The sequence below is a fragment of the Lithobates pipiens genome, unplaced genomic scaffold (genome assembly GCF_037356315.1).
Source record: "Lithobates pipiens isolate NorthernLeopardFrog02 unplaced genomic scaffold, aLitPip1_a1.2 Scaffold_25, whole genome shotgun sequence".
NCBI classification, from domain to species: Eukaryota; Metazoa; Chordata; class Amphibia; order Anura; family Ranidae; genus Lithobates; species Lithobates pipiens.
Window position 1 is genome coordinate 56556923 of NW_027507787.1, and position 17784 is coordinate 56574706.

Sequence of the window (17784 nt, forward strand, 5' to 3'; positions counted from 1 at the left end):
AGTGATACTTTCTCAAGTACTCGCCGATACCTTTTTTTTTAATGCGACAGTGGCACTTTTAAAATAACAAAAAATATATCACATAATGGGGAAAGGGAAAAGGGGAAAATTTGGGACTTTAAATGAGGTCATAGCCTCCATCCCTATCAAATGTAAGGCAAAAATTAAAAACAAGAGCTGGGCCGGACTTTATATGAAGTACGGGGTTAAAAAGAGACAAAATGGCTATTGAAAAGATTATTTATTCATTTTTTATCTAGCAAGGCATGATTACATGTATATTGGAGAGGTGCGCGGGCAGACACATCATTGACATCAACATTTCACTTTATACAATTGTAATGACCGATACAGAATAAGTTATAAAGGCGCACCTCAATTATATACATAAAATAACCAATAATAATAGAATGGACAATTCATAAAGTATGGCAACTACAAGAATCTATGACTTCTTGGTTGTTGCAGTGAATTAATGAAAAAAACATGATTTGTACAGTATTTCAAAAATCAATGCTGTTGGAATTGGGGTACCAGAATACACGGCAACTAGTAGCTCTACGCGTTTCGCGGCTTACTGCCGCTCATCTGGAGCAAGCTCGTGATTGGTCTGAAAATACAGAGTAGTAGTAAATTAATAATTGCAATGATGGAACATAGGGAGGTTGAAAAACCCACCTAATAGTCACTTACACATAGCCATGCAGTCGTAGGCGCAGTATCGGAAGCCACAAAGCACAAAATATATATTTTAAAAGAATTACAAGGTTTCCTTTACATTTTTTTCTGCTCTCCATCCTGAAAGTTCTGGAAGGGGGGCTGAGGAGCACACATGGGATACTCAGAAGATCAATGTGGCGGTGGTGTAAGTTATAATCACCAAGCTCTGAAGACGTCAATGACGAAACGCGTCCGACTGAGCCACGCACACTACGTCATTTCCGGGTCGCCGTGAACGGGTGGAACGCAGTTGGAGCGCATGCTGCGTATCCTCCGATCGGGTCCCTATTACGTTTTTTGAAGCCTGCAGAGGGTGTATGTATGTATGTATGTATGTATGTATGTATGTATGTATGTATGTATGTATGTATGTATGTATGTATGTATGTATGTATGTATGTATTTTTTCTAGCCACAACCCGAGGGTTAGCAGTGGGGTTTCCGCATTTTTAAACGGCGGACTGCTGGCACTACTAACTATTTATGAAATGGATGTATGTCCTCTTTAGTTTGCCGGCCCCTTGCTGACTGTTAACTTGGGACCTATTATGGAGTGAGCTAAGTCTTTACTCTGCCCTCTGCTAGCTTTTCTTCAAAACTTTATTATAACTTGTCTGAGACTGTTTTTTATTATTTTTTTATAAGGTTGTGATAATTATTATAATATATATATATATATATATATATATATATGCGTATGTGTGTATATGCGTATGTGTGTATGTGTGTGTGTATACATACTATATATATATATATATATATATATATATATATATATATATATATATATATATATATATATATATATATATATATATATATATACACATACATATACACACACATACATACACACACATATACATACACACACATATATACATACACACACATATATACATACACACACATATATACATACACACACACACACACACACACACACACACACACACATATACACACACTTTTTATAAAAAAAAAAAAAATTGGCATATGTGCTTCTTAAAAATAAAAGTCTTCTTCTGCCATTACAATTAGTGCCCCTATTTTTTGATCACATTTAAAATTACTGCACTATGGAGATTTTATTTTTTCTCCTATGAGGATTAAATTGGACTCCCTCCTTTCTTTGGATTGCGCATATGGTGCCTGAAAACTGGGTTCGCATTTAAAGGTGGAGTACCCCGGGAGGGGTGTATTTCTTGAAGCAAATCGCATCGTATACGGGATTTGAAAGTTTGGAATCACACAAAGACTGATCTGAAGGCTTTTTACCCCTGCAGGGGTGTATCGTTCTGGTGAGTGGGGAACCTTGTGGGGGAGCACACAGTCACCTGGAGAATTCAGTCACAAGCACAAAAGTCACCTTATTCCTGCTGGATTTGCACAATCAAGGATTTTGTTTGATGATTTTTTCCATTTTTTTATTTTTTCTTCTTTTTTTTCCACGTGTGGATATTAATAGACTTTTTGTGTTTTTTTCTTTTTCTTCCTTTTTTTGTTTATCACTTTTTGGCTCTATTGTTTGCTTAATGTTTTTGAACAACTTTTTATTTCTGATTTAAATTTATTTTTTATGCACATAATATATATAAAAAATCTTTTTTCCCTTTCTTTATATAATATATAAAATACCCTGGTTGATATTTATTGTATATGCATATATTTGGTAAAGTTATCTTGCTATTTTGCACATGAGGTTTGGGGTCTGGTGCCTATAGAAAAAATTTTTTATAGCCATATTGTTTTTGGTTTTTCATGAGGTTGCACCATAGCCTAATTTTTTGTAGTTTATGAATGCTGAATAATATAACACATATAGGGAATTGTGTGAATTGCATGTGATTCACAACAAGTATTATATGTAGCACTTATCCTTGCACAAAGCACTTTATAAGATTTTCTGTAGTCCCTTTATGCACAGTTTATTGTATTTTTTGGTGAGGATTCGATTGTTTCCAACAAATTTATAACGATTAACCTACTGTCTTGTGGTAATATTGTGTCTAGTGAAAATAAGGGTGGTACTCATCTTTGATAAAAGGTAGCGCCGGACATCCCATATTCTCTTGAAATTATTAATCAAGATGTACCATGCTGATAGACTCAAAAAGATTGAGTGCTGTAATAAAATTGAAAGGTGCTTCAACAAAGTATTAGTTTATGTGCACACTTATGCAACTATGTTATTTTAGTTTATTTTTACTTCCTTCCACCTAAAAGATTTCAGTGTTTTGTTAAACTGAGTTGTACAGTTTATAGGTCACATTTAAAAATTAAAATTTATGTGTCTTTTTTACATCACAGAAACCTGACATTTTAACAGGTGTGTAGACTTATATCCACACATAAATAGATTATGAAATCACAATAAAAAAAAAAAAAAAAATAAAAAAAAAAAAAAGATGTCAGAAAACATCCATTTAAAAAAAACGCACACTTAAAGTTCATACATACTATAAGAAAATCAGGCAACATTTTTCGTCTAAAGAATTTTCATCTGATTTTCATATAGTGTGTACGGTACACAACTATTGACAGCAGATTCTGAATTTACGCACGAAAATTTCCAAAGTGAATACTAGCATACTAGTCCATTATGCTTTTACCAAACGTCAGCTTGAAACCTTAAAGCGGAGGTTCACACAAAAACTAAACCTCTGCTTTTCGGAACCCTCCCCATTGGCACCTTTCCTTTGGGGGGGGGGGGTGCACCCACTTTCCGGCATAGACTCCTGGAGTCTATGCCTCTTCCCTTCCCACCAGGCTTCATTTCCCGATTCCCTTACCGAAGATGGTGACGGCATCAGAGGAGAGGGACGGTTTGGCCTCGGGTGCTGACATCGCGGGCATCCTGGACAGGTAAGTGTCCTTATTTTAAAAAAGTCAGCAGCTGCAGTATTTGTAGCTGCTGACTTAAAAAAAAAAAAAAAAAAAAAGATATATAGATAGATATAGATATAGATATAGATATATAATAATTTTGTGGACTTCCGCTTTAAATGATTTGGAGAGGATCTGCAAAGAGGAGTGGGACAAAATCCCTCCTGAGATGTGTGCAAACCTGCTGGCGAACTAAAAGAAACGTCTGACCTCCGATTGCCAACAAGGGATTTGCCACCAAGTCATGTTTTGAGAAGATGTCAAATACTTATTTCACGCATTAAAATGCAAATCAATGAATAATTTTTTTGAAAACCAGAGTTAGACTTACTGGTAATTCGGTTCCTGGGAGTCGTCCAGGACAGAACTAGAGAGATAGACTCCACCTCCGGAGTCAGGAAACACAATAATTAAATCCATAAAAGGGTGGCTCTTGTCCCTCTTCCCTGGGCTTTATCCGAGAACTTTCCCTGAACGGCTTCTTAAACAAAAACACTCGCCCAAGGTTATAGCAGCATATAGGGAGGGAATCCCTGCTGTCCTGGAAGAATCCCAGAAACAGAGTTACCAGTAAGTGCAACGCTGGTTTTCCCTAGTCATCTGTCCAGAACAAAATGGAGGATTAACGAGAACTACCGCTTGGAGGACCTTTCTCCAAAACGATTGGTCTTGCGCTGAGATAAGGTCCAGTCTATAATACTTTATTAACCACTTGGGTACCGCGCTATTGCCGAATGACGGCATTAGCGCGGACCTAGATTTCCAGGACTACGTCTATTGACGTCGTCCTGGTTACGAGCGGCCTGCGCGCCCCCTGAGGGTCCGTGAGACTCGCCTGATCACCGATCCGTGTAAGGGGTCGATCCCGACCCCTTATCACGTGATCAGCTGTCAGCCAATGACAGCTGATCATGTGATAGAACGGAGCCGGTAATCGGCTATTATTCCTCCTGACAGCGCGAGGAGAAAAAAAAAAGCCGATCACCGGCGGCCGTGATCGGGACATCAGTCCCGATCACGGCCAGCAATGAAAGGCACCACATGCCACCTGCCAGTGCCCACCTGCCTCCCGCAGTGCCATCCTGAAAAATAACAAAGTAAAAGTAAGTGCCCCCCGTCTGTGCCCATAATGCCCACAGTGCCACCCACAGTGCCACCCACAGTGCCACCCAATCTGCCTCAAAGGTGCTGCACCCCAGTGCCGCCCATCAGTGCCCAGCAGTGCCGCCCATCAGTGCCCAGCAGTGCCGCCCATCAGTGCCCAGCAGTGCCGCCTATCAGAGCCACCTATCAGTGCCACCTATCAGTGCCCATCAGTCCCATCTATCTGTGGTACCTATCAGTGCCCATCCGTGCCACCCATCCGTGCCACTTATCCGTGCCACCCATCCGTGCCATCTTATCTGTGCCCATCTTTGCCCATCAGTGCCGCCTTATCTGTGCCCATCGGTGCCGCCTTATCTGTGCCTATTAGTGCCGCCTTAACTATGCCTATCAGTGCCCACAAGTGCAGCCTATCAGTGCCCACCAATGCAGCCTATCAGTGCCCACCAATGCAGCCCATCAGTGCCCACCAATGCAGCCCATCAGTGCCCACCAATGCAGCCCATCAGTGCCCACCAATGCAGCCTATCAGTGCCGCCTTATCAGCGCACTTCAATGAAGGAGAAAAATGACCCGTTTGCAAAATTTTATAACAAACTATTAAAACATGATTTTTTTTTTTTTTTTTTTTGCATCTTTTTTTGTTTGTTTAGCAAAAAATAAAACTCCGAGCTGTAACTAAATACCACCAAAAGAAAGCTCTATTTGTGGGAAAAAAATGATAGAAATTTCATTTGGGTACAGTGTTGTATGCCCGCGCAATTGTCATTCAAAGTGCATCAGCGCTGAAAGCTGAAAATTGGTCTGGGACTGAGGGGGGTTTAAGTGCCCAGTAAGCAAGTGGTTAAAGTCGAGTAGCTTGACCACGATGCTGTTCAGTAAATTTGTTCTTCTGTTGCACCAGCTCACTCTGCCCAAAAAGCAGGCAGCACCCATGTGGAGTGAGCCATGGGAGAAAAAAGGGCATTCCTTCTTTAAAACTTTATGAGCTTCCACAATAGCTTGTTTGATCCACCTTGAAATTGTGCCTTTCAAAGCTTAGAGCCATGACTTTTTCCCCCAAATGTAAAATAAAAAGGGCATTGGATTTTCTAATGCCTTCAGTCAACTCCAAATACCGTAAGACACAGGTTCTTGCGTCCAGTTGGTGGAATTCTGTTCCCTTCAGATTGGTTGGAGACAAACAGTCCTGTGGAAATTTGATACCACTTTAGGCAAGAACTCCGGGTCTGTACGCAATACCAATCTGTCTTCAAACATTTGCAGAAAAGGTTCCTTAATCGAAAATGCCTGCAGCTTGCTAATGTGCCTGGCTGTGGAGATTGCCACTAAAAAAGGACAGTTGAGAGTTGCCCATTTTAAAGGACAGCTCTTCCTCTTGCAAAGGTTTTATCCACCGTTGCAATACTATCAACAAATCCTACTTTGAAAGAACTTTAAACGGAATAGGCCTAATCCTAGATAACCCCTTAAAGAACCTGCTAATTAGAGGGTCTAACGCCAGGAGTTGCTCCAAAAATAAAAAAAAATCAAAAAATCAAGTGTACTAATGGCCAGTCCTTGGTCAGCACCTTCTTGTAAAAACTCCAAGATGGCTTGGAATACCTGCAGCCACCTTCTTGGTGTCTACAACTTTCCAAAATTGAACATAAATTGCTTGGGTTACTTTCTACTGGAAAGAATATTTACCACCCTGTCCGAGAGCCCCTTAGACTTTAGGGGGCTTTTCTCAGACACCAAGCTGACAATTTCAGGACGTGCATTTTTGGCAACAGGATTGGGCCCTGAGACAACAGATCCTTCCTCTCGGGCAACACGAGGAAAGGCTCTCCTGCCATGTGCAACAGCATGGAAAACCATGCTGTCTCTGGGGGCAGAAAAAGTTTTCCTGAGGCTCTTATTTTTTTAATTAAAAAAAAAAGCCTTCTGGTCAGCGGTATGGTCTAGAACTTTGTCTAGATCCTGCCCAAACAAGAGGTCTCCTTCAAATGGGATGCCACAAAGCCTTACTTTTGAGGCCAGGTCCCCCAACCAGGATTTTAACCAAGGAGGCATTTACTAGAGCTGCATCCTTTGCAAATAGCGCAACCAAATCTGCAGAAGCATCTGCCACATAACCTACTGTCTTTTGCTGCATGGGCAAGGATTCTAGAATTTCCTTGCGGGAGGTTTCACTCTCCAAATGGGCCTGTAGCTGGTCCAAACAAACCTCCAATTTATGAGCCACTACAGTTGTAGCCATTACTGGTTTTAAAATTTGTCATGGCTACTTCCCATGACCGTTTTAGCAGTACCTCCATCCTTTTGTTCATGGGTTCCTCAAGGACACCCATGTCCTCGAATGTGAGGTCTGTAGATTTTGCGCACTGGGAAAAAGCTGCATCCAGTTAGAGGGTTACAAGTGGAATCTTCACTGAAAGGGAAATCTCCTGTTGAGGCTCTTAGGAAAAAATAAAACATTTTCTCCGGATCCACCCACTCCTGTTTGATAGTCGGCCAGCATGCTGTGTACAGGAAATACCCTGCTCTGGTCTTCTTGAAGGGTCTGATACATCTGGTCCTGTAAAGAGGCCTGCTCTTTAATATCAAGCAACTTCTAAATCACACCCAATAAAGAGTCTACCTCCTCGAGCGAGAGCCTTTATCTGGGTGACCTTGTCCCTTGGCGACTGCGTCTCACTTAGCTCCTCCAAGGAATGCGATTTCCACCCCCCCCCCACCCCAATTCGTTACCCTCCTCTGGGGCTGAAGCGAGGGGAACTTCAGCTGGTTGTTTTGGGGTTTCAAGGTTTGACAGCATTGAGTTAATAGCCTTAATTTCTTTAAGGCCAGAAATCAATTCTTTGCATGCCCCCCCCCCCCCCCCCGTTGCCTCCTTGTAAACCAATATATCAATAGTCACAGTTACAAAACAATCAGTTACAAAATTATTTGTTCCACACTTCTTTGAATTTGTTTGCACAAGACGGGCACCTCTTCTTCCCCCGTGACCTCTCTGGTTCTTTGGGCTGAGCCTAAAACAAGAGAAGGAGGGAAGAGAAGGGAGGCAGAAAACAAGGACATGCTGTCAGATATCTTAGCCAACAAGTGTGTGTGCTTTCACCAACAGCTATGTGCACCCCTGCCAGCCACTGACAGGATCCAGTCTTGTGAATCCAAACTCACAGAGGAAGAAGGGAGAAGACGGGCACCTAGTATTAAGCCCCTCCCCCCCTGTAGGCCAAAACCACCCCAGTGTCTGCCTACCAGAGCTGGGCCGCACTACTGCCACTTGGCTCTGGTGGGTCCATGCTGTCCTCCTGGAGTGTTGCGCGATCCGAAACTAATGTGCCAGAAGTCCCGCCCTCCTCCGGCATTCCACAGGCTGGAACTTGAAGCCTACCCCCCCCCCCCCCGCTGGACTCATGCCGGGATACCACAGTATCCAGCCAGCACACCTCTGAGACCTGCTCGGAGAGAGTGCTAACCCTCCCCAGTTTACTTATGGAGGACGGCGCCGGTACCAGCTTCCAGCAGCCTGACCAGAGGGCTTAGATACCTGCAGACCACCTTCCCCCTCTCCATGGGCAGCCCTACCTAGGAACAGGGAAAGGAGAGCTCCATCCAGCCTCCTCCTCCGGTGGAGAAAACAAAGGCTGGGGAAGAGGGACAAGAGCCGGCCTTTTATGGATTAAACTATTGTGTTTCCTGCCTCCGGAGGTGGAGCCCATCTCTCTAGTGCCGCCCTGGACAGACTAGAGAAATACATTTTTCTGGATATTTTTGTTGTTCCTGTCTCTCACTTAAAATAAACCTACCATTAAAATTCAATAGACTGATCATGTCTTTATCAGTGGGCAAACATACAAAATCAGCAGGGGATCAAATATTTTTTTTCCCCTCACTGTACAGCCCCCTACTGACCCATCCCGTCAGCCATGATCTGCCTGCACTCCATAGTGAAGTACACAGAGACCTAGTGATAACATCACTTGGTCTAAAATAAGATACACAAGCACTCATGTACAAAAACGCACTAAATTTGTTTTAGAACTGTACATATGGATTATAGTCATCTGCACATAGGTATAAATGGTGAAATTAGTCTTACCAGTTAGACACAGGGCATATGTGGTTGTTTGATAATGCCATGGCATACCTGCAAATGATGAAAAAAAAAAACACAATTACACACTCATTCAAGTTAAGATATTCATTACATTTTTCTCTGCACCCAAGCAAGAATGTCCCTTTTCTAATAATGCTCAACAAGACTATTTAGCTTATTAAACAATCTTACTGTATTGTTACACTCCACTGACAATTTTATATGATCTAATCTTAATATGTACACTGAATCTTCCAAACGTTTTAAACTGTTTAAGTCCTCATGATCAAGCTTCAATGAATTATGAATTGTGCAATTGCCGCCCAACAGCAACCAATTGAATTAAAAGTTTCTTCAACTATTACCGTCTAGTGGTTTTGTGAAATACCAATCTCTATGGTGTTCAATAAAGAAAATGAACATTCAGTCTTAATTTTATTTCTACAGGTTTTTCAAGAGGGATTATTTACATTTAAAAGGAGAAGTAGGACCAAAGTTTTCTTTCCCTACTCCTCTGGGTCACAGGAGTGCACTTCTGCAACCCCTATTCACCTGAGAGCGGGCTAAAAGTCTGCTCCCGGCTATCCTCACTCAGCCAGTCCAGGCTCTTGAGAGATCTCCACTTTAACGTCTGGATCCACCCAGATGCCTGAACAGGCAGCCAGCTCAGCCTTTCAGTGAGTTTTTGAGGGTCTGATGCAAGCCAGCAGCATCTAAACCATAAACTTAAAAATATGTTAGTTCCATTCCTTTTAATTATAGGACTATTTGGTAGCAGCTGTCAAATTTTAGGTGATCTCTCTCTAACTTCTAGACCCTCAGTCATCCTCATGCAGTACTCTGGGAGCAAACAAACCTTTCCAAACTAAGCCTTCATGATTGTTAATTTAAGACTGAAAAATGAGATTTTTGCACTCACAGTAAAATGGCCCCTTTTACATTGGCGCGTCTTTAAAGTTACGCAATTTCCAGCGTAACTTTCATGCAACTTTGATCTGAAATCACATTCTCTGGACCAATGTTGCATTAAAAGTCAGATCAAAGTAGTGGAGATACCTTTTCTGAAGTCGCAGTGACTTCTGTAGTGTCCGTAGGAATGGCTCTCATAGAAATATCGAACTTGACATGTCCTGAGACTTGGGGGTCTCATAAATCGGATCCCAAAACGCACAAATATGAAAAGAGCAAGAGGAAGTAAACAGATCTTTGGCTGTGTGACTGGCAGGAGCCACGTGACGTCACGGCACACACATCTGAAGAAACGGCACAGGCGGTCGTTCCTTCATTGCACCGACAATATTTGGCACAGTATACAGTAAATATCTCCTGAACAAAGAACATTTAGGAGATATTTACAGTACCTATAGGTAAGCCTTATTCTAGGTTTACCTATAGGTATAAATTATACAGGAAGGTTCACTTCCTCTTTAAAGTGGCATTCCAGTCAAACACTAAGGCTCGGTTCACACAGGGGGCGATGCGAGGCGACACGACTTGCCGCGCCGCGACCTGCCGCGACCTCAGCGGCGACTTGTAAATGACTTCTGTATAGAAGTCAATGCAAGTCGCCAGCGGTCGCCCAAAAGTAGTACAGGAAACTTTATTCTAAGTCGGAGCGACTCGAGTCGCTCCTCTTAGAACGGTTCCATAGTACAGAACGGGGGCGACTTGTCAGGTCGCGGCACGGCAAGTCGTGTCGCCTCGCGTCGCCCCCTGTGTGAACCGAGCCTAACTAAATAAAAAAATTTACTCCCATCCCCAAGACGATATCTACCCTGTAAAAGAAAATATGTTTGTTTATATTTACCTATACTAAAGCCTCCCTGGACAGACTTCCAGTGCTGGCTTTAGTGTGGAGGAGAGGTAGCGACAACGGTTGAAAAGCCTGTGAGATTCTATACTGAAGGCAGCATTGGACGCTGGTCATCATACAATCGGACTAGAGCGGCTCTAGAATAGGGAAGTATAGGCAGCTTTTCCTTTTACAGGGTAGATATAATGGTCAGCATGGGGGTGGATTTAGGCTTAGCTAGGGTATAACTGGAATTCCACTTTAAACCCAATGCTCTAAAATCATGTTCCCCTTCAGGACAATTTAGACAGGAGGGGAACACCAAGCACCAAGAATCAAACTAGTGTTCAAGACCAGGAACAATATTCGCCACTAGGGAGACCAAACCACCTGAAGAAATGTACCTGCAAAAGGTGGCAGGCAAAACAACCATCCATTTAAAAAAACAAATGATGCATCATACTGAAACAGGAGACAATAAACCCCCCCCCCCCCCCCCCCAATAACATGATCAACAAGAAGAGATGTATGCTGGGCCAAGTACTAGGAAGGGGGGATGGGATGACTAGTATACTTAACCTCTGAAGGGAAGGGAAGTTTGGCCAGTAATAGCATGTCCAAAGGTCGACATACCCCCTAACCTTTGACATTAGGGAAAAGGAAGGTCCACGATAAAGGCTGTTACCTGATAAGGCAACCAATCTTGAGCACTCAGCATAAAAGCCAAATGGATAAAAGGGAAAAACCTTTAACGGCTTACCAGATCAATATATCCAATTTTTGGACACATTAAAACATGCATATTTTGCTAGAAGTTAGCACTGTACTGATACCGGTAGCCAATATCAGTGCTGATGCTAAGCATTGGTACTCTTCCAATGCTCTGATACTAAAACGGATACCTTTAGACTCGGTTCACACACGTGCAGGCCGGCTTTTCTGTGCAATTTCAAAGCCAGGTCATGGGCGAATTCATTCAGCAGTTCAGGTGGGATTCCAATGCAAATTGCAGTGTATGAGGTTTTAAATCACACCTGAACCGGACTGAATCGCACAGGAATCTTTCAAAATCATACAGCAGCCTGCCAGCACATAAACAGGTTGTAAAAAATCACTGAAAATGCTAACAAAAAACAATGCGAAACTGGTGTCTCTGCAAGTGAAGTCTGCATGTATTGTGTAAACAAGCCCTGACAGGCCACTAAAAAGTAGGTTTTGGTGAAGATTTGAGAAAAAGTATTGGTACCCGTTCTTAAAAGCTGGTATTGTTGCATCCCTACAAGAAATTACTGTTTCCACCCCAAAAGTACATTTTCTGAAAGCAGAGACCCCAGTGAACAAAAAATGGTGGTAATACAATTATGTTTTCAACTTTGTAAATGGCAGTCTCAATCAGATCAAAATATAATAGACAAAGTATACCAAGCTGGCTGCTTTCAACAAGAACCAAACAACCGTAAAAAAACAAAAATGTATTAGCCAGGTATGTCGCTCCATCATAGGTAGAATAGGAACAGAAGACTAGTGGGGCAGATGGAGACGACTAAAGTTGTACCATGTGGTGCAGTCAGAAAATCATGAAGTCAATGTGAAACTGAGATGCATGAATAAGGATACGACAAGAGGACGCAGCTGTTTTTTTTTTTTTTTCGTGTGCAGCAGAAGAGCTAGAGGAAAAGGAGAGGAATAATGGATTAAGGGGAGGAAGGAAAAAATAAATAAAAATAAAATTAGAGTCTGGGATGGAAGAGTCACATGTACCTACGAACCAGTGAGATGCACCTTAAGAGACTTGCCCCTCCTGGTGCAATAGCAATTGTAGTTTCCAACCTAACAGTCCATCACACCCACCCAGAAGTGCAGGATGTGTGGGCAGAGCCAAAAAACATGCAAAAAAAATAAAAAATCTGCTCCAGGTGCATCACACCTCCAGCAGTTTGACGGGTACGCAGGAAAAATGCTTGCTGATCTAGCGGGGTGTAGTATGTTCTATGAAGAAACTTGAATAAATTCCCATTTTTAGTATACACCTCTCATTCATGTTGATTCGTCAGCTCAAGATCCTCCATTATATTCAGCTGGTTATCTTTGTGAAGCCATAGTCCAATGGATCCAGGTTGCAGATCCTTCCATTTGAGGGAAATACTTGATTTAGTGGCGTTGAGAAGGTGGCGGGTAATAGATTGTGTAGATTTTTGTAGGCATATTTGAAATATGGAAGGAATAAAAAGCCAGGCGATCCAGTACAGAATAATCCGTAAATTTTTGGACAATCCGACAAACCTCTGTCCAATGATTGTTTAGAGCAGGACCAAAAAATAAGCAGGAGAATAACCCGCTCCTCCTGGCACCCCCAGCATAGGTCCGAAGTGGGCCAAAATATGCAAAGGGAAGGGAGTGGATACCACATCGAGATTTTGAACATTCTTCCAGAGTAGTCAAGCGACGCTGGAAGTTATCAGGGGAAAGAAAGCAATTATGACTTTTTAGAGCCCTCCAAAAATTCAGGCTATACCATCCCATCATGGCCAAGTCTACAAGGATGGCCAAGAGCCTGCCTCCAAAAAAATGAGATGCCTGAAAGGCAAGGAGAAACTGGTAAAGAGGAAGTAAAACATTTTTTTCCCCTTCCCTGCAAAGTAAAAGGCATAATGTGCTTGTATGCATCGCATACTGGCACATTATGTGACACTTTCCTGCAAACAAAGCCCGCATCCATCTTCCTTCTAGTGCCGCGGACTGAGTGTGTGTGACTGGCTGGAGCCGTGTGACATCATTCCTGAGCATGAGCCGCCGGTCACGGCACACGCTACTGAAGAAATGGCATGGCCAGTAGTTCCATCATTGGAGCAGTATAAAGTAAATCTCTCCTAATCGGTACACGTTTAGGAGATATTTAGAGTACCTAAAAGTAAGCTTTATTCTACAAATTATACAGGAAGGTTTACATGATCTTTAAAAGGTCCAGATTACCTAAGATTGAGAACAGAGGGTAGATTCCCGGAAACAGAGGTGGTGGTAAAGAAAGTGGACCATACGCGCAATGCCAAGCCTATCAGTATGTGCTTTAAGGAGGGGTGGTAGATTCACATAGAACTGTTGGAGTGGTATTTGGCTTTGAGCCCGTTCAATTTATGGCCAGTTTAAGTTCTGCGTGACAGCACCAGTTGATCAATCTGCCCAGATGGGTTACTTGATAAATAAAAAATTTTGTTGCACGATATTTGAGCAGAGATTTAGAAAATGCACATTGAAGCAAAACGCACTAAAAATGAATTTTAACGCGATACGCAATTTTTAGGCAAAATATAAAAGATAGGGTTGCGTCGAGTAAAAAGATATCAAACATGTCAAGTCTTAAAAATGCACACAGCAGTGGAATTGTAAAAAACTATGGTACACATGATTCTCCTTAGGCAATACTTTAAAAACCTTTACATGTCATCAGTTTAGAGTTGGCCATAAAATATGGCCCTAGATATATTGCTCACTCAATCCTTCACAAAGATATATATATTTTTTTACACCTTTTTAAAAGAACTTTATTGTTATTACAAGGGTGCTAACAAGCCCCAATTGCAAGGGCACACAGATTATGTTTGATTAGCTGTATCCTCAGCTACACTACCTACTAAGTATAACAGACATTTCTCCCCCCCACCCACTTTTAGGAGCGAGAACACCCCTAATGTCACAGCTAGGGTGGGGGGGGGGTGGTTTGGGGAGAATGCCTCCAATAGTGTAATATGTTTAAAAATAATGTAGGTGTGTTTATAATAACAAATGGATGGACTCTTACGTTGATGACATTTAAATCAAGCAAACACAGTAAAACTGCGTTCTCATCGCCTTCTTAGGTCACTTCTAGCGTCGCTGAGAACGCCATTTTACTGTGCTTGCTTGTTTTTAGTGTCATCAATGCAAGAGTCCATCCATTTGTTACTATAATAAACGCACCTACATTATTTTTAGACATATTACACTATTGGAGGCATTCTTCGCTCTTCCCCCCACCTTGGCTGTAACATTATTGACCTGGGTAAAGATGAAGGAAAAAGTAGCTAGGCGTTTTGAGCCTTGGGCAGTGATGGCTTGCCTTAAAAGCCAGGGTGGATAAAAATCAACGATAAAAAATAAAGTGATTTATCAAATTAATTTTAATAAAATGCGTTTGGTGTAAAAAATCTAAAAGGATAGTTTTCTATTTAAGATAGCCTTTATAACATTGGTTTGCAAATCTATGTAATGTACACTACAAACTAATATTTAATACCAGCAATCATGGGTCCTTATATTTAAAGAGCACCTGTCATTTCAGATCCATCATGGCAGCGCCCATTAGCAGGCATCCACTCACCTGCGGTCATGTTTCCCACCTTGTTGTGTCACTGCCGCATCACCAGCCACCCCATTAAAGTCAATGGGACTGTTGGTGAATCAACAGCGGGTCAGAGGGGGAGCCACTGCAGGAAAAAGAGGATAGTTGCTCTTTAAAAAGTAGGATTTAAATCAAGCCTTTTTATTAGCGATTTAAATCCACCCCAATAAAAGCCATTAGCTATCTGAGGAATTGTGACATAGTTGCTAGAAAGTCTGCTTTAGTCAGGTTGGCTGCTAGTTGCATGCCTGAGAGATGGCTAAAATCCGATGGAGAGATCAGTGTTAAAATCAGGTGTTGCCCTGATGCAAGGGAAGCCCCATCACTGAGGCTGTGTGTTTTGCGGGCCTTTAGCAGAGCCTCCCTCTCCTTGTTTCTGCCATTGCTACTTACAAAGTAAGTTGTGGAAACATTGCGAGTTTGTCTGAGAAAGCGTATGCAGCAATCCCCGTGCAGACCATCCTGTAGCATTCAAAAAGGGCGTGATAAAACACCCAAGTAAGGGGACCTAGGTGAGAGACAGGTTTCACATTATACCACTGGCGACACACTTTACTGAGACTTAAGGATAACTCCATTTTCATGGAAAAAAATATAGCAAATAAAAAAAATAAAATAAAAAAAAAAAAGTATAGCATTTACAACTGAGACACAAGACATATTATAATTGAATGTCATTAAAAATGACCTTTCCTTTCAAATCTGCAGCTCTCATTTTCTGTAAAATGCAATGCAATATGGCTACCTGGAGGTGTTCTGTAAACAGAATGTGTACTAAATGCCCCCCCCCCCCCCCCAGATACAGTCAGGTTCATATTTAATTTGGACACAGGCACAATTTTCATACTTTTGGCTCTATAAGCCACCAGAATAAAACTTAAATGAAAAAAATCCAAATGAATTTTAAGTGCAGGCATTCTTTAATTCAAAGGGTTGAACATAAATATCAAGTACAAGTTTTAGGAACTGCAACCATTTTCATACACAGTCCCCATTTTCAGAGGCTTAAATGTAATTGGACAAATGAAATCATAAATAAAATGTTCATTGTTAAAGAGCCTAGATTAAGAGTTAATTTAGGCTTACCTGTAGGTCAAAGTGGTTTGTAAGGGTTTACAACCACTTTAAAATTTTGTGGAGAATCCTTTACTGGCAATAAATGCCTGAAGTCTAGAACCCATAACCATTACCAAAGACTGGGTTTCCGCCTTTCTGATGTTTTGCCAGGCTCTAACTGCAGCTGTCTTCAGTTTGTTTGTGGTTTTTCTGCCTTTAGTTACATGCATGCTCAATTGGGTTGAGATTAGGCGATTGACTCGGCCATTGCATAATATTCCACTACTTTTCCTTCAAAAGCTCCTGGGTTGCTTTTGCAGTGCGTTTTGGATCATTGTCCATCTGTACTGTGAAGCACCGTCCAATCAACTTTGCTGAATTTGGCTGAATCTGGGCTGACTATCTCTAAACACTGCAGAATTCATCTAGCTGCTTCTGTCACATCAACACCAATGCAGTATTTGTAGCTGCTAGCTTTCAATAAAAAAAAAAAAACAAAAAAAAAAAAAAAAAACGGCGGAACTCCCGGCGGACTCCCGCTTTAAGGCCCATATGTGCGCTATGAAAAACGGAAGCAAATTTTCATCTGAATGATCTGCCGATTTTCGGATCGTTCGTATGGTGTTTGACAGCCAATTCCAATTTTTTGTCCGGCAAAAGCTGGATGCGTGGACCATAAAATTTTTGTCATATGTGAACTTAACGCTCGACTTTTCGTTTCATCTGAAAAATATTATACAAACAAGACTACGCATGCTCAGAAACGACAGATTACATACAAAACAGGATTTTTAAAACAGCTTACCTGTAAAAGCCTTTTCTTTGATGTACATCAGGGGACACAGAGCCATAGTACTTAATATGTGGGTTATTGGGCCACTGATAGGTGATGGACACTGGCACACCCTAAGGAGACAAGTGTACTCCCTATATAACCCCTCCCACTACTGGGAGTCCTCTGTTTTGTAGCCAAGCAATACAAGCGTATACCAAGAAGGGAGGGACCTCTGCGTCAGCTGACGTAAGAAAAGAAAATAGGATTTTTAAAACTTCTTACCTGTAAAATCCTTTTCTTTGATGTACGTCAGCTGACGCAGAGGTCCCTCCCTTCTTGGTATATGCTTGTATTGCTTGACTACAAAAACACAGAGAACTCCCAGTAGTGGGAGGGGTTATATAGGGAGTACACTTCTCGCCTTAGGGTGTGCCAGTGTCCATCACCTATCAGTGGCCCAATAACCCACATATTAAGTACTATGGCTCTGTGTCCCCTGATGTACATCAAAGAAAAGGCTTATACAGGTAAGCCGTTTTAAAAATCCTATTTTCTTTTCTTACATCAGGGGACACAGAGCCATAGTACTTACCATGTGGGATGTCCCATAGCAATGGCAACTAAAGGGAGGGAGACAAAAAAAAACAGGAGGCCAGAGGACTCATACTGCAGCCTGCAGAACACTGCGCCCAAAGGCAATATCCTCATGACCTTTAACATATGTTTTCCAGATTCTATCAAATCTATTAACTGAAGACAAAGTTGCAGCTAGAGCTTGGTGATTTTCCACCAGCACCGGTCCTGGTAGAAAAATAATAAAAATCTAAAATCAATTTGCCGAAATTTTGAAATATATTTGACCTCTCAACTCAATTCAAGATTTCAATCGATTTTTTTTCCCCAGCCCTAGTTGCAGCCTTACAGATCTGAGCCATAGAGGCCTGATGATGCACCGCCCAAGAGGCAATAATTGCCCTAGTTGAGTG

The 17784-nt window shown here is 41.8% G+C and overlaps 1 protein-coding gene across 2 annotated transcripts in view; it reads right to left on the minus strand.

Annotated features, from left to right (window-relative positions):
• Positions 1-17784, minus strand: part of LOC143930290 (transmembrane protein 150A-like) — a 236192-nt gene that overhangs the window by 159765 nt on the left and 58643 nt on the right. The window contains exon 2 of one of the 2 annotated variants that reach the window (XM_077454484.1): positions 8801-8848. The exons of the other annotated variant lie outside the window; for it this stretch is intronic. Coding sequence (XP_077310610.1) covers positions 8801-8848 — 48 coding nt within the window. The remainder of the gene's footprint in view (positions 1-8800; positions 8849-17784) is intronic. 2 annotated transcript variants of the gene reach the window in all.